The sequence below is a fragment of the Semicossyphus pulcher genome, unplaced genomic scaffold (genome assembly GCF_022749685.1).
Source record: "Semicossyphus pulcher isolate SPU_LCO1_2020_fin unplaced genomic scaffold, fSemPul1.0.p SCAF_2, whole genome shotgun sequence".
Taxonomy (NCBI): domain Eukaryota; kingdom Metazoa; phylum Chordata; class Actinopteri; order Labriformes; family Labridae; genus Semicossyphus; species Semicossyphus pulcher.
Genome location: NW_027211693.1, coordinates 35198993 through 35226389, shown reverse-complemented (window position 1 = coordinate 35226389; position 27397 = coordinate 35198993). Strand labels below are relative to the sequence as shown.

General features: G+C 40.1%; 1 protein-coding gene across 2 annotated transcripts in view; it reads right to left on the bottom strand.

The window, feature by feature from the left end:
* Positions 1-27397, bottom strand: part of il1rapl2 (interleukin 1 receptor accessory protein-like 2) — a 375845-nt gene that overhangs the window by 29900 nt on the left and 318548 nt on the right. For both annotated transcript variants that reach the window (XM_069669702.1, XM_069669703.1), the window contains exons 7-8: positions 23948-24022; positions 3769-3901 (exon numbers count right to left, since the gene is read on the bottom strand). In XM_069669702.1, coding sequence (XP_069525803.1) covers positions 3769-3901; positions 23948-24022 — 208 coding nt within the window. The remainder of the gene's footprint in view (positions 1-3768; positions 3902-23947; positions 24023-27397) is intronic.

The following is a 27397-nucleotide window of genomic DNA, read 5'->3' as shown; positions in this document are numbered from 1 at the left end:
ACATTGGTGCAATCATTTGCTCCCATGGTTTCTCATACCATTGCTATATGGACGATACCCAGCTCTTCTTGTCATTCCCACCAGATGACAAAACAGTCTTGGCACGGATCAAGTCATGCCTTGCCAATATCTATAAATGGATGAAAGAACGCTTCCTTCAGCTCAACCTTTCTAAAACTGAGCTCCATGTCATCCCTGCCAGGCCCCCTATGCAACCACAGACTCATATCTAGCTTGAATCAACCGAACTGGTGTCCACAAAGTCTGCCTGGGACCTGGGTGTTATGATTGACAACCAGCTAACCTTTAAGGCTCACGTGACCTTGATTGCTCGGTCATGTCGATTTGCCCCGTACATCAGGAAGATCAGACCCTACCTTTCAGAGCATGCAACACAACTGCTGATACAGGCTCTCGTGATATCACGCATTGACTACTGCAACTCCCTACTAGCAGTCCTTCCTGCACATTCAAACCTCTGCAGATGATCCAGAACGCAGCAGCGCGACTGGTCTACAATCAACCCAAAATGGCACGTCACTCCACTGTTCATATCACTCAATGGTTCATATCCCTCCACTGGCTCCCAGTCACCACTCGTATCAAATTCAAACCCTGTTGCTCGCTTACGAAATAGCAACAAAAACGTCTCCTGCCTACCTGAACGGCCTCATCCAGGTCTACACTCCGTCCCGCCCACTACGCTCTGCCAATGAAAGACGCCTGGTGCTCCCATCACAACAGGGCCCTAAGTCTCTAACTAGACTCTTCTCCTCAGTAGCCCCCCGGTGGTGGAACGAGCTACCAAACTCCATTCGGTCCGCAGAGTCCCTTTTACCTTTAAGAAGAAGCTAAAGACCCAGCTCTGACCTTGCTGATCAGATTGTAACATTGTAATTGTAAATGCAGCCTCAGATTAGTAAACTGCAGAATGAATGAGAGCCACTGCTTAGCTAGAGCTTGTTCATGGAGCTAAACAAGTAGCACAGAGCACCGCCACTAGACAAAGAATACGTTTATGAGTACAAATTCACACTGAGCCACAAAGACCAGGTCTAGACCTACTCTTTTTGTTAAGTGTCTCGAGATAACTCTGGTTATGATTTGGCGCTACACAAATACAATTTGATTGATTAATTGATTGATTGATGGATTGATTGATGGTCTTTTGCTTGTGTTAATATTAACAATATTAATTGTGTTAGGCATTTAACAGAGTTGATTATTTAAGACTAAAACAGCTAAGAAAGTGGGCTCACATACTTCTCTCAGCTTGGGCTACAGTGAGCTACAAGCCTCTAGTATGCTTGAAAAACTATCCACTGTTCTCAAAGTCTTTTAGAATTAATGTTTCCCATTACTCCTTACCAGACTACTGACCATTTAGCTGGCGTGCTAGGAGATGAATTGTCATCTCATACTGATAAACAGTGAATTCATTAAATTAAGTGCTTCACATCACAACTGATTCAAGCAGCTGTTAGAAAAATATCCAAAGGAAAATCAGTTTTTTTTGGAGAAAGTATTCTACAGGTGTAGAACGTGCATTGCATAAATGTGCATACTAATGAGAGTATGAGTTTCTTAATGTTTGATTAGTTGAATAGGATTTGTGCACCTGCAATAAAGTATTTACGTAGGTGGTATGAATTTTAAGCAGGGAAAGAAGCCCCTTTACAAAACTACACTAGACTATGGGGCAATTATGTCTTCAAGTGAAAATCTGACAAAAGGCCCAAATATATATATATAAAATATTTGTAATTTTGAATTTGCTTTTCTTGAACCAATCATGAACTTTTGGAGAGTATATGTCGGTTGTTGCCCGATGTAGATTTTCAGACTGACAGCACTTGAAGGCAAAATGTGAAGAAAATATCTGAAACTTCCTGTCCATCATACGTATAATAAGCCAGGGGCTATCTCAAGGTGAGAGTGTCAACAGTTCTCTCACATATTGCAGGGTAACAGGAATGGATCATTTCAGGGTATCATGGAGGCCACCAGACAGTTTTGGATGCTATGCAAACAGACAGGGGCAGCAGGATGGGATCTGAATGTGGATAGATTAATGTGTGCCACAGCAGGAGTCTGTCTGCTGTAGTGTGATTGTTGAATTTGGAGTAGCTGTGTGATTGAATCAGAGGTGTCCAGAGGACTGGAGAGAATAATGGAGATGTCATCAGGCTCAGGTTAATTTAAATAAGGAGACATGATTAGTGTCATGTATAAGCACTAACACGCATGCAGATATGTGCTCTCTTTATCTACATCACTATTTTCCACAATTTTCAGAGGCCACTGACTGGCTTAGTGGTTATTAAGACCATCTTTCAAACAGAGAACCTTCAGGACTGCTGTGTAGCTGCCCCTGACCTCTGACCTCTTTGTGGATGAAGTGAGGAAAGAGGCATCATAAAGAAATAACCATTCACTTTGTTATTCACCAATGAGACGGATGAATAATGTGCCAATGATATATATGACTTCTTGTGTGTAGGAGAGAAATGCTTGTGTGATTACTACATTGATCGTGCCGTCTATAGTTTGAACTCTAAGGCAGAACTGCAGCCTGTTTGGTTTATCTGACCATCCATCTTTGTTGCAGTTCATCAACTCAAACAAACAAAAGAAATGATTGAAAGAACAAAGAAAGCATAGTAAACAGTTTGTCTTTTACGTGTAATGCTACCTTGTACAGTAGATGATGTACTGTACACCCACATAACAGAGTGTTGCTTGCGGATTTCTGCAACAGGAGTGAGTGGCTAAATAGGTGCTTAAATGACATTTAATTCAGTGATTCTTTAGCACAGCAACACACAGGAATTAACAGGTTGAGTTTTAAAAGACGCCTAAATTCATGTGCTTTAATCCTGCATACCTCATTCATTCCTACACCCTTCCCAGAGCTCCCACAAAGCCCTGCAGAGGCAAAGTTATTACAGCAAAGACCACCACCATGCAGAATGTGCTCCATGTTTGTGTAAGATTGTTGTTGTACACACTCCTGGGCCAGGAAAGCCTGTCTGTGCTTCCTGTGATGTATTAGTTGATGTCTTTGAAACTCCACTAGGATTTCAGATTTTCCACCTTTACAAAGTCCTTCTCTCTATTTTAGAAAGAAGCTTGAAGGAAGAAACAGCAGCATCATACAAGCTAGCTTGACACATTAAAACAGACTTACACAGAGCTTAGCTTATAGAAACAGAATTATGTAGCATCGTTTTTGGTGTAAACTTGATAGCTCTACCACTAATTTAACCATTAAATGTGTATCATGTTATAGATACACCTTAAAAAATCCTCAAGCACTGCACTCTATGCGTTCTAATATCTGACATACCCACAGACAGCCGGGCTGTTCCCAATAGAGCCCACTGTAATTGGTCCCAACAGAGGGAGGAAATTAATGAAATTAAACTTTCATAATGTTTTAGGAAACGTAAGACACACACAACTTTTATGAGTTATGAAAGATTAAGCAGCACATGAGTTGCCGATAGTGTAAGTAGGCCAGCTGGAGCGTGGTCTTTTATGGAAATAATTGAACAATAGAAACCTTTAAACTTGACAGGCTATGATTGATACTGTTTGTTGAGCCTTGCAGGATAGATGAAAAACAAGTCTACAAAGCAGTATTTCCATTGATTTTGCTTAATTTACAGTGTACATTTACTGAAGTCTCTTAACTACAAAATGCAAATGGTTATACTGTAGTATGTAACTAGAATTTGACTGACAGAGTCCTGATGCCGATGTATTTACCTGACTTCACTTTCTTTTATGTGTCCTGCTAGTTCTTCGACAAACTTTTCTCCTTTCATCCAGTAGATAATTGGCCGTCTGTTTTCTCCACTGTAGCCAAAAAACGCCTTGCAGTCCAAACTGAGAGGCATACCTGCAACACCAAACACACAACTGTTACAATCCAACAGGATAATGAAAGACTGTTAAACTGTTCTTACTGTAAAGAAGCAGAAACAGGCCCTGTAGCCCACTGCAGAGGGGAAGACAAGACATGGTAAAGTGCAGAAAACAAGGTTATTGAAGAAAGCTAGAACATTATAACAAAAGTAACTGACTGTTCAAAAGACTGGGTGGCTTTAGTGTGGCCAAGGTACATTTCTATACATTTTGGTCAGACAAATTGCAGGGTATAGTGCTTTGGAAATCTCCCTTGTATTCAATTCAAACCTGTTACCAGACAAAATATTGGACTATGATTAAGCCCAAATTGAACTGTTTGAAGAAAGAACATTAGAAAGAGCTCTATTGGCTGGGAATGGGTTATTTTATTGGCTCTTATAATATGTGGCTTGTGGAAAGAAGAATCTACAGTACTACTAACACACACACACACGCACACGCACATGTGTGCAGACAGTATCCACACTTGCTTTCACACATCCTCCTGTAAGACCTTGAAACCACCATGATTACAGCTATCAATGGTGATGATGGAGTATTAATGAGCATTCTAATGAGCGCTACCTCGTTAGGCAGTCAATTAGCAGATAATTATGATAGACCTCAGTACCATCATAATGATAGCTCTACTGTATCAGTACAGTCTGGAACCAACACTGAATGCTAATGTTTTGTGCATAGCTTTAAGAGAGAACTTAAAAACAAATATTTGCATTTCAGACATTTACTGCTGCTGATACCTTTGTGCAGAGTGACTGGGAAGCGCAGGTGGCTCTTTACAAGTGTTTCCTTGTCCTTGAGCAAATGTATCCCTGAAATTACAACTTTCAAAAGAACTTCCAAATGTTTGAACAACAAAGGTAAACACTTGCACACCATCGAATAAACATGAGTGTTCTTTTATGCAGCTGTTTTCATGTGGACATGACAGATTATTGCTTCACGTTTGGATTCATGGCGTCCCTACTTCTGATTGATGAAAAAAGGTGGAAGACAGAGCTTTGACGTTTGTCAGTCTCTCAGAATGTTTATTTCTAAGAAGCAGAGAGATGACGTTATCTGCCAAGTTTCATGCATCTTGTTTGTGTTTGTGGGCTCTCATGGTGTGTTAGCTTGCCTCTGTGCTGAGACAGGCAGCATGCTGTTGTACACACACACACACACACACGCACATACGCACGCACATACGCACGCACATACGCACACACACATGCACACACATGCTGCAAAAGTGCTTAAAAAAGTAAATGGATCAGAGAGAAATTGCTTTAGCTTGCTTGTGTATGCGTGTGCCTCTGTGTGTGCTATAGGTATGCCTGTTCCCCATTCATTGATTAGCACCCTGAGGGTGTTTGTGTTCTCAGCATGTTATAGTGATTAAAATCATCAACTTTGTTTGCAGTTGTGTCACATGAGGATACGTGTAGATTATTTTGGCTTTAAGTGTGTGTGTGTGTGTGTGTAAGTGTGTGTGTGTCAGTCTCCCTCAATCAGTACAAACATCCTGATATACAGCCAAATTGAGTCATCATTTCTATTTGTGACTCAAAAACTCCAAAGAAAAAGGTTGTTGCTATGTCGATGTCAGCATCAAAAAAACTTTGTACCTATGATTGATAGGAACTTTTCAAGTTGGTGTGTTGTCTTTTCACACTGCAGCCGAGTGTGATCACACCTAGACCTTGTTTCCTTTGGTGTGAAGCATACTAGAAGAACTCTGCCAAATCACAAGTGAGTTTGTAAACAGAAGTCACATGACTCATGAGTCAAACCCCATCTGATTCCAGTCTTTTAGTTCAGCCTGATGGACAGCCTGTGCTCTGTAATGTAACTGTGCTGGCAGTCACAACACATACATGCACACAAAGAAGCAGCTGAATGTGACCATCAATCCAGACTGTGGTTTGGCCTTGGTTACTTTTTAATGCTACAATCCAAACCAGAGGAACTGCTGGTTATAAGACATTAGCATCTGTTTCCTGCAGCCTCATATATAAAGCAGGACTTATTATTACTATTTAAAAGAATAGAATAAATGAAAAGTGTCGCTGACAGTGAGAAGCTCATAATCTGCCACTCTTATTGATGTTTTACAAAATAAATGAAAGAAAATGATGTTGTTCTCTTACTGTAGAGTTATCCTGGCTGAGCTGACCTATCTGCTAATTGATTGCTGACCTAATTGCTGCTGTTCATGTTTTAAGGATCAAGTACTGTGCTTTTTAACCTATTTTATGCAACAACTTATGAACCAACTGTAATAATATTATAATCATGTCATAAACAGTAACATGTATGGATGACTTCCTTCAAATCTGAGCGTTAATAGAAATGCGGGGACCACATTTTTGGGCCATTTACGTTAGTATTATAACTTTCATGGGTTTAAATGTGGCAGTTCTGAAAGCCCATATACACGTTCTGTATGTTGAAAGCAAAAAAAGGAGGATTGGATAAGGAGGGAAATGAGGAAATGAAAAAAAATGGTTTCACACACACACACACACACCCACTGACAGAATTCTACATCAGTTAAATTGACAAGGACGTATGATGAGAAAGGAATTGAATTAATAGACTTGAAATTAAAGACTCTGACAGTGATATATCTTTATATTTCTGTCATCTGTGATTAAGCCCCTTCATTAAACCTTGGCCTACTTATCATCAAGATTAATGTTAAAAAAAGGTTATTGAATTGAATTGTTCCTATTCCCTGGGAATCCATTGGCGTGTCAGTGTGATCCAGAAGCCAATAGAGAGGGATATGTTTTTAATTAGTTCAAACTATAGAAATGTTTTTTTCCCAAAGTGATTCCAGTCAAAGTAGTTATAACATCAGAGAATAAGAGATATTGATTTACTAGTCTATCAAGTATATTAATAGGAGCATCTAGTATTTTAGCTAATGACTTACTGACACAATGTCCTAATATGGAGAGAGTTGTATGAAAGGCTTGAATGTATACCTCCATCACTGTAAGTCTTGTTCATGTTGCACCCCTGCATTCCTAAAAAACAGTGTATGAGTACTGTTGGCATGGAGCTGAATGTTACTATGTATAATATATCCTCATCACAAAGGTTATGTATAGAAAGTTTACTGTGTTTGGATGATGACTCTGCCTCTCCATCCACCTTATGTGTGCTGCTATCTGTATGCCCATCTGTTGTTGCAGCAAAGAACCTACCCACTTTTGACAGCTAGTTGCAGCCAGACCAAGCTTAAGCACATTGTTTAATTCTGGCAGCAGCACTGCTCCAGTGACATGGACTTAACCAGCGCACTGATCCTTTCCACTTAAATCTTACATCTGCGCTGTAGAGAAAGAAACATTCTGCAAGACCTGCAAATGACTAGAATACCACTAGTAGTCCAAATAGGTCTCGACTGATCCTCTAGAGCCAGAGTGAACTTAGGCTTTAATTAGGGGGCAGCAATTATGACATTTTGCTTAAAACTCTTGTCACATACCAGTGATTCTCAAACCTTAGTGCCTGGATCTTCAGGGGCTCACTGGATACATTTGGGAGGTAGTGAGAAGTCTGGCATGATAGAGAGAACATAATACTCTAGACTGTTAATCTAAGTTGTTTATTTAAAAGGTACAATGCATAATACATGTAGCTGAAACTAGGCCCAGGGTGGGGGCTGTTAGTGAGGCACAATTGAATGCAATAATAAATGAAACATCAATATTACAAATATAGTTAAATAGAATTGAATCAAACTCGATAATGTTGATAATCACGATAATGTTGATAATGGTAAATGGTAAATGGACATTCACCCTTTCACACACACATTCATACACTGTTGGCAGAGACTATGCAAGGTTCCAATCTCCAGTCATTCATACACCAATTGCTATGCCTTTGAGAGCAATTTGGGGTTCAGGACACTTCAGCATGTAGACTGCGGGAGATGGCTATTGAACCGCCAACATCGGGAGACAACCGACTCCACAACTGAGCCACAGCCGCCCCTATAATGTATTGTATTAACGCATTGTAAGACTCTGGATGAAATGACTGTGTTTTCAGGGATGCATCTTATGCTGTTACCGGTGCATGCAACAGAATTATAGATGTAAATGCTGTGATTTCGGGTATTTTACATTGCAGTATTGTATTACAGCTAAAGTGTCACATTTGTTGCTGTCATTGCGGGACTGTAAGCAGAAAGTAAAGTTTGCTGTGGACATACTGTTTTATTGTATGAGGCACTAAATTATGAATACATTTCGCATTGAGGTTTTCTAAATGTTTCTAAAACTGAATGGGAGTATTACTTTGATTTCCTACATGCTTGAAATACTGCTCCTGTGTTTCTGTCTTTGTTTTGTGTGTTTTGATTGAAGTTTTCCAAACAGAAGTTTGTATAAGTGAACAATATCGTCAATAAAACAAAACATACTTTGAATTTTATGTTGCTTTTTGAAATGCAGTTAACAGGTAAGCTTGCAAATAAGCTTGGATCATATGCACAAACATTCATGGATAAGATGATTCGATATGGGCCTTCATTTTGCACTGATCAGTATAATTAGATTACTAAAATCTCATCATGAAAAATGCCTTCAGTATCAGTCCTATCCTAAACCACCTTGTTTATTTAGCCTACAGCAGTTCATGCTTATCCTGAGTGTGAGTAACCAAAAAAGTTGTGCAGTTTAAATTAATTCAATATAAGACTGAGATCATGTTCTTATCGTACACACACCTGAGTCATCTAAAACTGAAACAAAGATTGTTCATGTGCTTGTCTCTCTGTCTCAAACACACACACACACACACACACGCATGCACACGCACACATACGCACGCACAGGCGCACGTACACACACAAACACACACGCACACACACACGCACACACACACACACACACACACACACACACACACACACACACACACACACACACACTTATATCATATCAAATATGTCTCTGTCCATCTGTTCATTTAGAGGCTCACATAGTGTAAGTCCTTTTGATAATTTGAACACTGTGTGGGCACGCGTGTGTGTGGACCAGGTATGTGGTGTATGGGGGTTGTCTAGGTAACAGCTGAGCGTTGGGTCTTGGGCTCCAAGGGAGCGCAGCTGCACATGGCAACACAGATGGTGCCTCACACACGTGCCATACACTCAGATACAGACATGCACATTCACACTCTCAGGCCAAACACACACATGCACACATCCACGTGTCAGTAAGTGGGCAGCTCAGCTGTAACCTGGGAGGCTGTTCACTCTTTCATTCTGCCTATTTACAGACATCCTGCCTCTAACAAATTATTCCTTTTTCATTTTGAATCCTTGCTATATTTAGGGAAGCTGTGAATGTGGAAGCAACTGCCTGACAAAATCTAATCTTTGTAGCAACTACAGTTTCCAGGATTCAGTACCATAATCCTTGATTTTAAACAAGTTGTTTTTTTATTTAGCAAAGTGATCATACCTGTGCTGCTTTTTTGCTTATTGCTTCCCTGCAGGTCACTTTGTCACTCTTACTGTGTGTGGAGCTGTGACACCATTTTCTTTATGAAGCTGCTTTCTCTTGGAGGACCACCTCGAAATATAAAATGGAAGACTTCCTGTGTATCGTTTCAGGCAGCCGTACACAGGCAGTGTTACATTTTTCTCCATTTGTATACTCCAATGTCTACTACTCCTCCCTCATAGAAGAACATAAAAACAATCCCAGGTACCTTTTCAGCGCTGTAGCCAGGCTGACAGAGAGTCTCAGCTCCACTGAGCCAAGTATTCCTACAGGCCTCAGCAGTGATGATTTCATGAGCTTCTTTAATGACAAAATCCTAAAGATTAGAGACAAAATTTGTAACCTCCTGCCGTTAACTGGTGCAGATGTATCTTTGGAAACTGCTCAAAAACCTGATGTTTACCTTGACTGTTTTTCTCCAATTGACCTTCCTGAGCTAAATTCTCTGATATCTTCGTCTAAACCATCAACCTGTCTTTTAGACCCGATTCCAACCAAGCTGCTTAAGGAAGTCTTTCCCTCAATTAGCACTTCTTTACTAGATATGATCAATATGTCTTTATCGACTGGCTATGTACCCCAGTCTTTTAAACTAGCTGTAATTAAGCCACTTCTTAAAAAGCCTACCCTAGATTCAGGCACCTTAGCTAACTATAGACCTATATCTAACCTTCCTTTTATCTCAAAGATCCTTGAGAAAGCAGTCGCTAATCAATTATGTGACTTTCTTCATAACAACAGTTTATTTGAGGACTTTCAGTCAGGATTTAGAGTCCACCACAGCACTGAGACAGCCCTTGTGCGAGTTTCAAATGATCTACTTACTGCTTCAGACAGAGGACTTCTCTCTGTACTCGTCCTGTTAGATCTTAGTGCCGCTTTCGACACGATAGACAATCACATCCTGTTACAGAGATTAGAACATTTAATTGGCATTACAGGATCTGCACTAAGTTGGTTTAAATCGTATCTATCAGATCAATCTCAGTTTGTTAATGTTCATGATGTGTCCTCTATGCAAACCAAAGTTAGTCATGGAGTTCCACAAGGTTCTGTGCTCAGACCGATTCTTTTTACCTTATATATGCTTCCTCTGGGTAATATCATGAGGAAACACTCCATTAATTTTCATTGTTATGCAGATGATACTCAATTATACTTATCTATGAAGCCAGACGAAACCAATCAGCTATCTAAACTAGAAGCTTGCCTTAAGGACATAAAGATCTGGATGACTAGAAACTTTCTGCTACTTAATTCAGACAAAACTGAAGTTATTGTGCTCGGCCCAAAACACCTTAGAGACTCTTTCTCTAATGATATAGCTGCCCTAGATGGCATCAGCCTGGCATCCAGCACTATTGTTAGGAATCTGGGAGTTCTATTTGATCAGGATATGTCCTTCATCTCCCACATAAAACAAATATCAAGGACAGCCTTCTTTCATCTTCGCAACATAGCAAAAATCAGACACATCTTGTCTCAAAACGATGCAGAAAAACTAGTCCATGCATTCGTTACTTCCAGGTTGGATTATTGTAACTCGTTACTATCAGGCTGCCCTAATAAGTCACTAAAAACTCTGCAGCTGGTACAAAATGCTGCAGCACGTGTGCTGACAAGACCTAGGAAGAGAGATCACATCTCTCCTGTATTAGCCTCTCTGCACTGGCTTCCTGTAAAATCTAGAATAGAATTTAAAATCCTTCTTCTTACTTACAAAGCTCTTAATGGTCAGGCACCAACATATCTTAAAGAGCTCATAGTGCCATATTACCCCTCTAGAACATTGCGCTCCCAGGATGCAGGCCTGCTTGTGGTACCTAAAGTCTCTAAGAGTAGTGTTGGAGGTAGAGCCTTCAATTACCAGGCCCCCCTCCTCTGGAACAATCTACCAGTCAAGGTCCGGGAGGCAGACACCCTCTCTTCTTTTAAGAGTAGACTTAAAACTTTCCTCTTTGACAAAGCTTATAGTTAGGGCTGGCTCAGGCTTGGACTAGCCCATAGTTATGCTGCTATAGGTTTAGACTGCCGGGGGGATCTGACACACCAAGCTTCTCTCTCTCTCTCTCTCTCTCTCTCTTCCTCTCTCTCTGACTCTCTCTCTCTCTCTGTCATATTAATGCAGCTCATTAACTCTGTATCTTCTGGTCCCATTAACATTACTAACCATATATCTTCCCGGGAGTTCTCGTGCTCCCTTGTCTTGAAGGTTCCTGGGGATCGTTGCTGCAGACCACCTGCTGCTGTGGACCTGCTCGACTGCAACAACTACTAACATCAGCCTTCCCCATAGTATCATTATTGTTGCTGCTAATGCTGATAGTAGACCTGTTGACTTCAACTGTTACAATTATGATTACCTCAGCCTTTATCATTACTCTGCTTCTCTCGCTAATTTATTTATTTATTTATCTATTTTGCTAATCTTCACCCTAGTCTACCACTATTATTGGCATTGTAACCATAAGTATGTGTCTGTTGTTGTTCATGTAACAAGGACATATGTTGTTGTGGTAACAAGAACATATGTTGTTGTTGCTCTCTTTGCCTGTCTCTATCCTGCATCTCCTTCTATCCCATGTTCGGCCCATCCAGTCGAGGCAGATGGCTGTTCAACATGAGTCTGGTTCTGCTCGAGGTTTCTGCCTGTTAAAAGGAAGTTTTTCCTTGCCAATGTGCCGAGTTGCTAAGTGCTACTCATGGTGATTCATGTTGGGCCTCTCTTTAAATAACTTAACAAAGAGTCGGTCTAGACCTGCTCTTTCTGTAAAGTGTCTCGAGATAACCCTGGTTATGATTTGGCGCTATACAAATAACATTTGATTGATTGATTGATTGAAGTAAGAGCTAAAAGAATAATTTGACAATTTGGTACATTTGTTGCTGAGGGTTGGTTGAGATTGATATCCCTCTCATGTCTCTGCATGTATTTCACAATATAGCACGAATGGATACAGGGGTTGTGGTGGGGATTAAAGTTGCTCTGTTCAAAGTTTATAAATCTGCCTACAAACACTTCTAAAGCTTACAAATCAACATGTAACATGCATGCAAACACGTACTAAACATCATAGTATGTGCTCATAGTAAGGCCTGCGGGGACTTGTTGTAAATGGCATACATAACATTACAAACATCATGAGTTAACATTATAATATTGATTAGAATATGATTTGGTTTTTTTAACAATGATTTTTTGGTGGGGCAAATCCGACATATGGCTGCTGCTGCGTAAACTTCATATGATGAAGACTTTTACAGTTAATGGTGAATCATGGCAAAATGATTGGAAAAGAAAAAGTTCCACAGTTAAAGTAGTTTCACTGTACTTTTTCAGCAAAACCACATTTAACATGTTTACAGAGAAATGAGATCCTCAGACAGCCCAGTGCAGATTTTCAATATCATGTGACATTACAATCCTACTGGAGAGACTGTTTGATAAATATGAGATGGAGAATTACTTCTGGAAATGCTAAGGCTCAATTTCCTGTCTTACAGGAAAAAGGAACAGGAAATGAAGCTCCTGCACAGTTGGAAAGAGACATATTAAATCTGAATGAACTATTTTATTTTCTCCCTTGATTTTTTCTGTCTTATTTCTGCCTGTCCATATCTGACTTTATCTTTCTTCTTAGCTGTCATTTGCACTCCTCTTCCTGGTTCCTCCCCACAAATACAGTCTGTCACACACATACATTCATACCGCCTGAGGTGATTCCCACAGAATTAATAACTCTCCTAGGAAAGTAATAAAAGGAAATCCAGCCCCCCTTTGTCCATATTTGGCTATTTCCCAACAGCTCTAATTAACTAAGTCCTCTTTATGCTGCTATACCTGACATTTGATTGGCTGGGGGACTGGCCTGGTTAAGAACTGTTTTAAATTAACAGATTAAATTAGATTGAAGCCCGCTGCAGATCTGCTTGACAAGGTTAATTAAATGACCATTCATGAGGGGCTTTTTTTAACGCCACTGATAGATCCAGAGCTGATATTTGTTACACCAGAGTTTCTATCTGCTCCTGCTCTCCAAGATCAGCTTTGAGTCTCACTTCAAGATAGGTTAGCAATTGGCATGGTAATGGTAACATTTTCAGGGACATGTCATGGAAATTAGTGCCTTGACAATGTTCAGAAGTGGAAATATAAAATAACTTAAATGATCACTTTTTGCGTTCTGTTGGACAAAAGACTGCTAGAAGTGACACTAATAGTTTTCATACAGATCATGCAAAAAGACACTTTAAATATAAATATGGTCCACAAGTTATTGTTGCATGGTTATTAATGTTTAACTGAAACAAGTTGGTTAGGAGTAAGCACAAAGACAACTTGCTTCGGTTCAAGCAACACAAATCAACGAGGACTCGAACACTGGACATGGACAAAGCTTGTCTTCTGTAACTCCTGTGTCTTGAAGCCTTGAAGGCACACACCAAGGCAACAAGTACAAAATTAGTCACAACAAATAAGGCTGAATATATTGGGGTATCATGAGTGCATGGAGTATGTTATTATGCCTTGAACTAAGCTAATATCACAACAAGTGGTTCTAGATAACATGTTACCAATAAAATTGCTTCTTCACAAGGACCAGGAACACGAATCAGGAGGAGAAGTTTAATAAAGAATAGAGGAAGTGAAGCAAGAAAACCCACATGAGGTTAAGAGTGCTAATAGTTTTGGTCTCAGGCGGGGAAGAGTGTGTGTGTTGGGGGGTTCATGACAGAACTGGGTGGCAGGTGATGGCTGACTGACAGGTTTTACCCGAGGGTCCCAAAACATGTTCTACTTCTGCAGCTTGGGGCCGATGGTTAACAAAGTAGGCTAAAAGAAGGATTGCATGGAAAATTAGATTAAGTCAGAGAATTGCTTGAGTCATCTATGGCTTGAACAGCTTTAGGCCTGTGAGTGAGTGGACAATTTACATTTTGCAGGAAGTTTCAGGGTGTTACAGATATTGTAGCTTTCCCAACTGGACGGCCGCAGGTAGACTGGAGAGAGAGAGTTGTTACAACGTTTTGTCTGTGGGGTTAATGTTACATATGTATCACAAATATCATAAACCTAATGTCACAAATGGTAAAAATATCATAGTGTTTTTTAGCTACATCATTATGCTCTGTGCTGTTAATTTTCAGTTTGCTAATATGTTGAAATGTAATTTAATCAGGCGTTGACTTGTATCATAGTCATTTATGACTGAAATGCTTTGAAATGTACTTGTAAGAACTTCAACCTCTTTTTCACAGCAAAGATTGACACGTGTCGTATAAGGAAAGGTCTGTTATATCAGGATATGGGAGTCAGTCATTATCTCTTTCAGCTGTGTTTCTGCGTCTGTGACAAAAATCTCCTCCCTGAGAAAGTTACTTTTGTAATCATCAGGAAGTGTGCACTCCCTACAGCTTTCCAAATAATGTTTACATGAAAAATTATAATTTTTTTATAAACTGAATATAAAGTATAAACACAGAAGGTGGCAACTTTTAAGCCACAATTAAGGGCCATGTTTAAGGGCAACTTGCTAACTGAACTATTCTTGTACACATGCTGGTTTGTTAATTGAGAGCATTGGACATTGGAGTTCTTAGTAGCTATGTAATAGCATGAAGAGTGTTTTTATAAATGTATGTTGTTTTTATAATGTATGTTAATTGTCAATGAAACTTCAAGGAAAGTAAGGCTGTGTCTAAAATCACTGTCTATTTGCTTTTTCCCCTTCTTCACTAAATTGTGCTTTTGTAAGCTCTCACTAATTGTCCATTCTACTTGTTTTGAGTCCACCTGCGATTAATCTCCAGCAGAATTGACAAGTGCAATTTTGCATGATCCATAGTAAGAAAGGCTGTTAGAATTTAAGCCTGGCTCTAATACAGCAGAATTTCTTGTAATCCTTTAGGGGATTAGGAGGATATTGCCCTTTAAAGTTGTGAGAAAACCTGTTATGTATCAATCACTGTCTTGAGGTCATAAAACCCTTTCAGAAGTCAGCTAAGACGAGCAGCGTTGTCTATTGTTCCAGCAAAGTGAGTGTAAGAGACCTCTTAGCCTCCATTACACATCTAAGTGATAAAAACAAACTATTCCACTTAAGATTCCTCCTTGGCTTCTCTCCTCTAGCTCCTGCTCCCACAGCAGTTCAAGGTGTGAAAATGTTAAAGTGTTGCCCTTAGAGACCTAACACTAACACGCCAACAAATGCAATATATTGCATTATAATATAATATAATGTGTGGATGCACTGACATAGTTACAGAAGCAAACAGTATTATATTCCTAAAACAATAGATTAAAGTATGCTTGAAGCCTTTAACCTAATCTCTATCTATTCAACTCAGGTATATAAAGCTGTGTGCCACTGTCTCTCTGCGGTGCAGCTCAGTGCAGCAGAGGGAAGCTGCCTTGGAAGTTAAGGATTATGATGGGATTATAAAAATGGGTAACTGTATTTAAAAATAACTAATAGGATAGAGTTTATATTCATTCAAATTGTCGACTTTAGTTGTTTTTCTCCACAATAGCAAACCACAGTAGAAACTTGAAGTTGTAGCTTGAAGGACCACACAATTATGGTCTCAGTTTTCTCCAATGAGTTGCATTTGAATAAACATGTTGCCTTTCCCACAATGCCCACCTTTGATATTTCTATGTTGAGCTAGACAAGATTCTCTTCCACTTCTCACAAGGGGTTGCACCATTTTATTTAAGTCCATAATGATGTGACTAAAGTTGAGTCGATGCCGACTAGTCCTTGCTGACGTCAAAAATAAAACCACAGGTGAAGGAAATGCTTTGCAACAAGCAAACAATATGTATTTGCAAAACGTAATGCATGTGCTGCTGAAAGCAGACTGCGTACACACATATTATTTAGAAGCAAGGAAACTTAGCTGCAACAATGTATGCAACGATAACATAGTGAAGTATGTACAGCCATGCAATTTAGAACATGACGCAATAAAGGTTCCTTAAAAATATTTTTTTTACGTAAGATCAACTTTTTTACAGTGTAATTTCATGGAGCAGAATCAGCTGTTGCTGTTGTTTTTGTTTCTCCCTCATCTGCAGGCTGTTCTGTGCAGCCTCTCTTTTATTCTCTGGGATGAACTGAAGATGTGTGAACCATGGATCTAGCATACAGGCCCCCATGAGGATGGATTCATCTGCTCATCGGACTCAATTTAAGCCGTGTTTGTAACTGCTGATGAACCGTGTTCGTGAAAACACGCACGGCTCCAAGGTCAGGTGCTGCAACATGCAGAGTGGTGCTGATCATGATGAAAATCACTGGATAGATAGATAACCTTACATGCAACTATTTCGATATCCTTGGCCAAAGGTTGCAGCACTGGAATCAGCTGTTCCCACAGCTTCCACTGCTATTCTCTCATGGCGAGTGACTGCACGCTTGGTTTGGTGACTGTTTAATCCATGAGCACAGATTGCACCACTATCCTTTGCTCAAACTGTCGCTGGAGCAGGACAACTGTGATAAGGGACCAGTCGACGTCAAGTATGAAGCGTCATCACACAGCAGTAAAGTCGGCAAGTCGACTAGTCTGTGCAACCCCTAGTTCTCACATGAGTTGTTCTGCAAGAGTAAAAACCCTGTGAACAACAATCATTAGTTTAGTAAAGAGATCAAATCATCTGTTTTCATGTCAAGTGAATATCTGCTGAAAAAAAGACATGTGGTTGGACCTCAGATTTAAGCACAGGTCTAACATGAACAGGTTTGGTTGTCTACAACATTAATTGGTGTAAGCCAGCAAAAACCTGGGGGGAGATCACCAATGTGATTAAAAAAAACCTTTATTAGAGTCATAACTTTATGACTATGCTAAGTTTACTTTTTGTAAAGTCATAACTTTGGACATGTGTGCAAGTAACGTGTCAAACCTAATGCACACTTGAAGTATTGAACGCGCTGCATGGCAGACATCCAACCTCACACAGCATCACTCACAGGGAAGTCATTAATCCTTTCAGCCTCATTCACGCACATACACACACAGTGGTCTTGTAGATGGACTTTCATAGGGGATTTCTACTTAATAAAATTCCAATTCTGGCTCCACAGGATCTTCACCCCACAGAGAGAGTTTCAAGAAGAGAGAGGGAGAGAGGAGAGGAGAAATAATTAGACAGTGATGGAGAGATCACAGTGTACCAGCGAGTGTACCAGCGAGTGTAACAGCGACAACTCTTTCTTTTCAGGACAGTAGCTACTAAAGTAGTTTCAGTAGAAAAGCCCTAAAATAATGCCTGTGTCTCTTTGCATTATAATTACTGGAAAATTGAACAGCTTCTCAGCACAGAGTCATATGTGAGGCTCTGTAACTTGGGGCCAGCTATGGAGCTCCATGATTCAGGGCCGTTAGCTTTTTGTGGCACTCCTTTCCTCAACCTGGTCATCTATTGTTTCTGTCTCACAACTCTACTCATCTGTGAGAGTAAAATTGTTGATCAAAGTAACAATTATGATGAGATATTCACACAGAAACAACAGGCTGCAACCAGGAGCTAACAGAGGAAAGTGTCAAAGAGCGACAGGAACAAGACAAAAATAGTTCTGATTATGGATTTGGATCTCAAAAGTAATTGATTGGATTTACGTGCACTCATAAACTCCTACCAGAAATTCCCAACCAAATCTGCACTGTGAAGTCAGAAGAAGCTGGTTCTAATACTGTCATCTGGCAAGCCATGATGGGCTTGAAGACCTTTTCTTTAAATTTGAGCAATTGCAAATAACAAGCCATGAAAGCTATTATTTAACAATGTGTGAGAAAGCTGAAAATCCAGTGAAGAGGAGCAGATGACACGGTGAGGAGGTTGAAAAGCTGGATGACCTCCCTGCAGGAGAGCACCAGTACTTGTCCGGGGGCAACAATAAGAATATAAGAATTCAATAAGAATATAAGAATTCAATATGCCTGCAAATATCTTCCTGGCCAGCGCTGGAACTAAAACCATTGACCATGCAATCTTAAACCCACTTCTCCAAGAGTTTTTCCACCTATTGTTATCTTTGTCCATGAAATCACAGTTTAACAGATGTTTTGGTGACCGACTCACCGCCATCAAACACCTTCCTCACCCTCATCATCTCCTCTTAATCTTCTTTCCCTCCACTCTCTCTTTGCATCCAGTCCCTCCTTCTCCATTACAGTTGCAAACAAAAGCTGATTACCATATTCATGAGGGCGGCAGATGACAAATGAAAGCAGGAGCAACAGAAAGAACAAAACCCATTTTTTATCTCGCTTACATTGTAGATCTATCATCATTTCACTTGCAATATTTTTCTCATCCCTTCAGTGCTCTTTATCCTCCATCACAGCTTTGTCTGTACCTCTGTTCTCCATCTCTCTTTCATGTCTGTTAACAGCCTGTCTATACCAAAGCACCAGGACAAATCGATGTGTGTGTGTGTGTGTGTGTGTGTGTGTGTGTGTGTGTGTGAGAACATTTGAACACCTTGATGCTAGTAAAAAAGCCTTAAAGAAGCCACCATATATAAGTCTCATGTTTAATGCTGTGTATTGTGAGTAATAGAGAAAGTGAACCTGAACTTTTAGTTTCTTCATGCCAGTTGACTTTTGGGTCATCCCCTAATCCCTGCTTGCTCTAACCTCTTTAAATGTTAGCATTTCAAGTTTACTGGTTTACTCCTTTCAACTGAGCTTTCCTCTGAAAAAGCTGTATCATATTGGAGCACAGCCACCCACTGCTTCAATGGTGTTAATGGCTTAGATTAGATACGTTTTTCAGTTCTTATTACTTTTTTTTTTTTACACCATTAACTGTTAGCAGACATGAATGAATACTTTTTTTTTGTGCATTATAGTTGTAGACAATTGAACACCTTTGAACCATTGTGCTGCCGTTTTCGCCTCTGATTTACATAGTAGAGGATGACTAACAAAAGCAAAAGTAACCAGTCCCTCACAAATGAAAATTTGAAATATGAGAAACCTTTTCATTTCATCCTGCAACCATCCCACCTCACGTTATCTCCCTGTGACAGTTTGAAAGGGAATAATGACATGATGCATCACCATTTGAGGCCCCATCTAAAAACTGAATGAGTTGAAAGAGAAAGACAAAGGGACAGTTAGAGACAAACAGAGAGCAGCAGAGGGAAGACAGACAGATGCGAGAAAAGTGAGATAGAGGCAAACACCTCGCTGGGGCAGAGGGAGACAGACAAAGAGATAAATGCGACGGGGGAAGAAGAAGACAGAGACAGACGGAGGAAGACAGACAAGAGGGGAGTAAGAGGAAGAGACAGAAAGCCTGCCTCCTTATCTTACCCTGTCTTTCAGAGCCAACCCCACGCTGATACCTAATACTTCTGTGTGATTGTGTGTGTATGTGTGTGTGTGAATGTATTGGTGCCTGTGCATATGTGTATTATATAGACTAAGTAGTAGATATTTTCATTCATCAGTCTATTAGCCCCTTAATTAACTCAGTTTTAGTGATATGTTATGAACAGTACATTTCAACAAGTATTTCAATTATAGTATAAGGAAAAGCATCCAACCTTTTTGTTTTGTCTGGCCAACAGTAACAATTAAAAAAACATGTTAGCATCACCACATCACCACATTAATTTATCATGTATATTTAGTGGTTTAGTTAATAAATTCTTCATTTATAAAGATCTGGTTTAAGTGTTTTGTATGTGTGAAGGACTAAGCCTCTGTACACCGCGAAACAAACTCAATTCTTGACTGTAGCAACCTTCAGATTATGAGATTTACACTACAGAAGTAACACTGTACAATAAGTGACAAATTATTTTGAGTAGTTACCAGGGAACAAATGCAAAATTAATTAGGAGGATAATGATGTTGTCATGAGGCACAACTCCGCAACCACCAATTAAGACGCATCACTTTGCTTAAGAGGCCACAGAAAGAGTAAGTAATCACAAGATACTGTTTAAATTATAGAGACTACTCAGTAACTCATGCTGTTCCATGGCTAGTTCAGGAGTGATCAGGAACGATTCATGAATGTATCGGGCTCAGTAAGAGAGCTTCACAGACCTTCATGAGCTAATAATTAGGATCTCCCATGTTCTCTTGTAACAGATGACTCGTGTGTCCCCAGCAAACGAACAGCTGAGGTCTAATCGGGAATACTTTTCACTTGCACATGCACATGCACACAACTAAAACAAAAACAGTCCAGTTAAGTTCATTTAGGTTTGCTGGAAACGTGTATGTGTGCAAGTAAGGGTCATCAGTGTTTAAAGGAATCAGGATCATAATGTGATGTTGAACACATTATAGGACATAATCATTGATATAAAGTACAACCTCTAACATCTAACACCGGATGCCGAAGCGCTGGGAAGCATCGCGCAACGAAAATCGCGCGCGAGCCGTAGCACTTCCGTTCACACCAGACGCGCATTTCTCTGCGCCGGTCAACAAGCGCCTCTGCTCCTCAGCTGTGTTTACTCACATTTGGAGCTGTTTTTTCATCATGCTCTCTCTCTCTTGCTCTCTCTCTCTGTTTGCGTGTGTTTTGACACCCCGCCCCCACTCCCTATAGCCAGTCCACTTTGTGTCTCTCTCTTTCTTGTGTGTGTGTATGTGTGTGTGTGTGTGCGCACGTGTATCTTCGTCTCTCTTGCGCTCTGTTTAGATACTGACAAATATATAAAAGCACACAAATATAACATTGCATTTGTCAATCGCGGTGTTTTATTTTGAAAATTGTTTTAATTTTGAAAATTGACCGGATTCTCTCGTTGTTTCATGTGTGACTTCCTGCCAGGATTGACCCGATCGCCGCGGAAGTGCGCGCCGTGGCGCATCTGGTGTGAATGACACAATAGGTTAACATAGGCGCCTAATGGAAACGGGCTCCGCTTCGCGGCTATTCGCAGCGCTTCCTCGTCCGGTGTGTCCCTGGAGTAAGACTCACTGTGTCAGTCAGAAACAAAATCAACTGTGACTGACAGAAAGGTGTGAGAGTTTTTATGAGACGAATTACTGATCCATGATGAACCTTGATAAATGAAAGGACCGTTTACATTACAAGTCATCACATGCTTTCATGGGTTTATGTGCACTTTCATGTTACTGGTTATATATCCACAATCATGTTCCCTCTCAGGCTGAGTTCATCGATCAGCTCTGTCTGTTCTATTCTTTTGGCTCACACTAAGAAAACATTGGTATTCATTGTTTAAGCTGTGACCAATGAGTCTCTGATTTTTGAACAGAATAAACTAGTTAATGTTTTCTTTTGTGGATTATTCAAAAAACGTCAATTACTTATCACCTTTTTTCACTCCACACATTCAGATAATGTATTTACTCTGAGCCATTTTCAGACTTTCTAAGCTGCTAATGGTACTGATAGCACTGAATGCAAATTACACACCTTCACAAAGCAGGCTTTTAAAGGCTGAATTTATCAGGGGATGCATACAAAACACCTAAAGCACAGTACCTCTTAATTTCAGAATGGTATTTTTCTTATTCCTTTATACTTCTTTATCATGAACCAATCTTTAATTATACTTTTCTTTTGTCCGTCCATGCCAGTAGCCCACATCAGTATAATAACAATAAGCATAATGAATAGTGTTTATAACCCACAGCATTATAGAATAATGAGAATCACAGAGGAAGGGAGGAAATATATGGGTTGGCAAGAAAGAAAAGAATAAAATGAGAAAAGTAAAAGGACAGAAAACGAATGCAAAAGAGCCAACAGTCAACAAAGAAATAATGATAAAGGGATGAAGATGAGACGGAAAATGAAAAATGACTGTAATGAATGCAGAGAGGAAGAAGAGGGGGGTTGGGGTGGGGGTGGTGATGAGGAAACTACATAACTGTGGTTGCTGATGTAAATCTCCCTCAGGTTAAAACAAGATGATAATTAAAAATGCACCGCGGGTCACACTGTGTCGGAGAGAGACAGTGTACCGTGTGTCTACTGTACTGTGCAGTTGCATTGCTGTAGACGTTGATGTGTGTGTGCTTGGAGGGGGGATTGCGGTGCCCATTAAAAGGTGTCCCTGCTGCAATCAGTGTACAGAGGCCTTAGGGCCTATTTGTAGCTACATCAATCTGGAGTTAATGGAAACACACAAACACATACACTCATACACACATCCACACACAGTTTCAGCCTGCAGTACTAACATTGTCAGAGAGACCGCTGAACAGCAGGACACACACACCCAGCATGCTCAATGCGCTGTAACACACGCACACACACACAGCTGGCAAGGAGGCCAGATGCACCAGAAAACAACTCAGACTATTTAGTACACAAGCAAAACATAATAAGAGCCTTTAAATGTTAAAATTCCCTGCTGTCATATGTGTTCCAACAGTGCTAAAATGACAGGTTTGAGGTTCATGTTGAAGTTGCCAATCCATACAGCTGCTACTGTCGATCTGAAAATCACCCAGTGAAGGGAAATGACTAAATTTGAAACGTCAGATTTTTTTCTGCCAGTTCTCATCAGTAGATAAGACAGCGCTGTAGTGACTTCTGTGTTGGCTCTGTAAATGTTTTAACACAAAGTAAATTGGATTGAGGACATATCAGCTTATAAGTCACTGTTAATGGCTGACTAGAAGAGATAAAAGAACAACAGTGCAGCAGGACAGAAATGGCTAGAGCGCAGACTGATAAAGAGCAGGAGGCCTGCAGAGCGTGTTCAAATGGGGCACTATCGTTCAACTGTCTGACCTCAGACACCAAGTCCCCACCAGCTTCAGGGCCACTGTACTGTTGCTGAACCAGACCTCAAAAGGGATCCAAGTTGGGTTCACTAAACTATCATTATCAAGACCATATAAACAACAGGCAGAGGTGCTTCTGCTTACACAGTCAGGATTGCAGGTAATGCCCACTGGCCCCATAAAACAGTTTTCATTTAAGCCATCAGTACAAAAGTATAGAAATGTAACCAACCATTTGACATCAGTCAACAAAAAGGACTGTTAAATGGGTGCCACACAGCTCAAACAATATCAGAAACTGAACTTTCTGATGCTGGTAGTAATAGAAACAAACATCTACAAAAGCCATTTCTGCTGGAATAATGTGTTCACACATGCAAAGCTACTTTTTACACGCAGAGTCAATGCAAAATGCAAGCAGATCTGAACTTTGAGCCAGGCAATGCAAACAATATGAGCATGTGGAAAAGGCAAAATCTACATTAGTCATATTTTTATTTGTATTGTTGTGCTACTTGAAAAAGACAATTTTCCACAAAAGCAAAGCAGCATGGAGATTTTACTAATATATGAAGTATCAGAAATGGAGAACAAAATTATTGTCGGCGTTACATTTTTTCAATTAAAGGGGAAAAAACATATTGTTGCTGTCTGAGGGCACCTAGAGCGATCAAATCCAACCGCTTAACTGTACAGAAAAAAAAGAGCTTAAAGCAAAGTAATCAAACCCTTTACACATGGTAAGAATTAAGAAATAGAGACACTGTGTTTGTCCTTACCAGGGGTGATTTCTATCACTGTGTCTTGTCTCTCCAGAGGAAAAAGGACCTTGGGAGGCTGAGTTGTCTGAAGAGCTGAAAGACAAAGAGAAGCAGAGGGAAGGTTGATTGTCAGGGGTGTGTGAGCATTTGAAACAACAAGCTTTCACCTGGCGGCCACATACAGTATCATATAACAGGTTTACCATCGCTCAAAGACAACGGTAAAACAAACCCCATCAGCTCTGGTTCTCAATTCATACACACATTCATTTGAAAAAATTCAACTACTAGTATTTATTGATGGCTTGAATAAAGAAATAAGGGATGCCTTACACCTTGAAAAGAAAAGTAGGGGCGCCATAAGAAAGCATCTTTGAAATTCTCTGTTGCACTATGGCTCCTTTCATCCTTAACATATTAAAGACAATATTCCATATGGACAAGTCCAAAGGATAAGAAGGATCTGCGATGATTCAGATTTTCATACACAGTCACAGCATATGACTAAACGTTTCTCGGACAGGTCATACAAAAGGTAAGGCAGCCTCCATCAGACGTCATCACCTCCTGAAACAATCGAATAAACAGAAAAAAGAGGCTTCAGGTATACATGTGGTTGAACGTTATAGTAAACAGGCTCAGAATATTAGGAAGATTATTGTGTTTAATTTGGACATCTTAAGGAGCGACCCTTCCTTAAAGAAGATGTTCCAAACACCCACCAAACTTTGATTATAAAGGACAAACTTATACTACTACTAATACTTTAACTAACAGCTATCTTCCAGCGAGGAGGGAGACCCACTGGCTCAAGAGAGCTGTCAGGACTTTTACATGCTTGCAATCTACGTGTAATCACTGCTCCAACATTAAACAACATAAGGAATTTGTTGACCTTAAGACAGGGTGGTACATGAAAATAAACAATTCATAAACTGTAACTCCACATTTGTAGTTTACCGCCTCACCTGCCCATGTGAATGTTTTTACAGAGGACGTACCACGAGGCACCATAAAGACAGAGTGGCAAACATAAATACGCCATGAGAACTCACAGTGAGGGCTATCCCATGGCACGCCATTTTCAAAACTGCCACCACAGCAACGACAGCCTATTGAAAGTGGAAGGGATCAAGCAGGTGGAACAATCCATCACATGTGGTGACCGTCTCAGTAAATGACTTCAGCGAGAGACCTATTGGATTTTTACATTTGATGCTATGATTAACTGGACCTTAATGAAGAGATCGACTTTAGGCCTTTTCTATGAAATGTCCAGGTCCTCACAACTCCCCCTTTTGTATTTATTTAAAACTGTTTGTTTACAATATCAGGGATTTTTTTAATTATATACATTTAATGTGTTTGTGATTACAATATCAAGTGTGGTACGTGTATTTAACATGCTGAACAGATTTTTCCTACTGATTATTTATGGCAACACTTGTTTTTAATGATGTTTACTTATATCTAATATTTATGAATACGTACTGTTCATGTTAAATATGTATGGTAATGCTTTTTCATTGTAATCAATTAATATTTAATGTATTTATTCATATGCTGGTGTAGTTGAGCCTCCAGGCCACTTGACAATATATCAGTGAACCTCACCTAACATTCTGTTTCATGACTCTTCCTAGTCACGCCCTGAGGAAGACCCGATGAGCGTGGAAACCACTCAGCGTTTACTCCTGTAATATTGAGGTTTTTTACGAGAGATGCCCTGATTCAATAAAGGCATTTTAAACTAAATCCTTGTCTCGGTGAGAGTGTGCCCGAAGAAAGCCCAGTGGCTTCCCTCCTTCGACAAGAAAACAGCTTTATTTAAAAGTAGCAGCACTTCTTCAGCTGGATAAGATTATTTGACAAAGTGTACATACATCAGCGTGTGGGTAAATGGTAAATTGTAAACCTTGCACTGTACTTGTATAGCTCCATTCTAGTCTTCATACCACTCAAGCTTTTACATTTTGGCCCTTTCCTACACACATTCATACACTAAAGTAGTGCCTTGCAAAACCACTCAGCTAAGTTTCACATTCATTTTGGGGTTCCGTAACTTAACCAAGGATTCTTTGGTATGAAGGCTGGAGGAGCATCGGATCGAACTGACAACCTTCTGATTCAGAATCAGAAATACTTCATTCATTAATCCCCGCAGGGGAAAAGGGCAACCCATGTGTGTGTGTGTGTGAGTGTGTGTGTGTGTGTGTGCGTCTGTGTGTGTGTGTGTCTGTCTGTGTGTGTAGAACTGACAACTGTGAACATGAAAAGTTAAGCCTGACATTCGGATTAGCCTGAAAAATAGCAGAGCTTCACATTACACTGTTTGTAAGGCCCTTAGCTCTTCCAATTATTCACTGCTGTGAAGCTTCAGAGCGCCAAATCAACGAGAGGCGAGGTGATTTCCTTATGTTCCACTTCAGAGACACACAGGTTGACTGAGTGACTACCTTCAACTGCGATGCTCATCTAGTTTCACCTCAGTGGACTTCGACCACCAATGCTCTCTGCTGCACTTTCTCTCACCACCTCCAAGCTTCTGATGACCCTCTTATGTGTTCCAGTATGTGTGTGTGTCAAGTGTCATTTTTGCTCTCGGACATTTCCTTGATCATATAATCATCATAACACATATCATATAATATTCATAATCAATCAAATTTTATTTGTATAACGCCAAATCATAACCAGAGTTATCTCGAGACACTTTACAGAAAGAGCAGGTCTAGACCGACTCTTTGTTATGTTATTTAAAGAGAGGCCCAACATGAATCACCATGAGTAGCACTTAACAATATTCTGCACATTGGCAGAAAAACTTCCTTTTAACAGGCAGAAACCTCGAGCAGAACCAGACTCATGTTGAACAGCCATCTGCCTCGACTGGATGGGCCGAGAATGGGATAGAAGGAGATGCAGGATAGAGACAGGCAAAGAGAGCAACAACAACATATGTTCTTGTTACCACAACAACATATGTCCTTGTTACATGAACAACAACAGACACATACTTATGGTTACAATGCCAATAATAGTGGTAGACTAGGGTGAAGATTGGCTAAATAAATAAATAAATAAATTAGCGAGAGAAGCAGAGTAATGATAAAGGCTGAGGTAATCGTAATTGTAACAGTTGAAGTCAACAGGTCTACTATTAGCATTAGCAGCAACAATAATGATACTATGGGGAAGGCTGATGTTAGTAGTCGTTGCAGTCGAGCAGGTCCACAGCAGCAGGTGGTCTGCAGCAACGATCCTCAGGAACCTTCAAGACAGGGGAGCACAAGAACTCCCGGGAAGATGTGTGGTTAGTAAATAATAAATAAATAAATAAATGATGTAGATTTAATAAGAAACATGACCTACAGGGAGCAGTGAAGATGATGTCTTTGCGACCACTCAAAGCTGCTTTTACACTACATGTCACATTCACACATTCACACACACTGGAGGGGTTCAGTA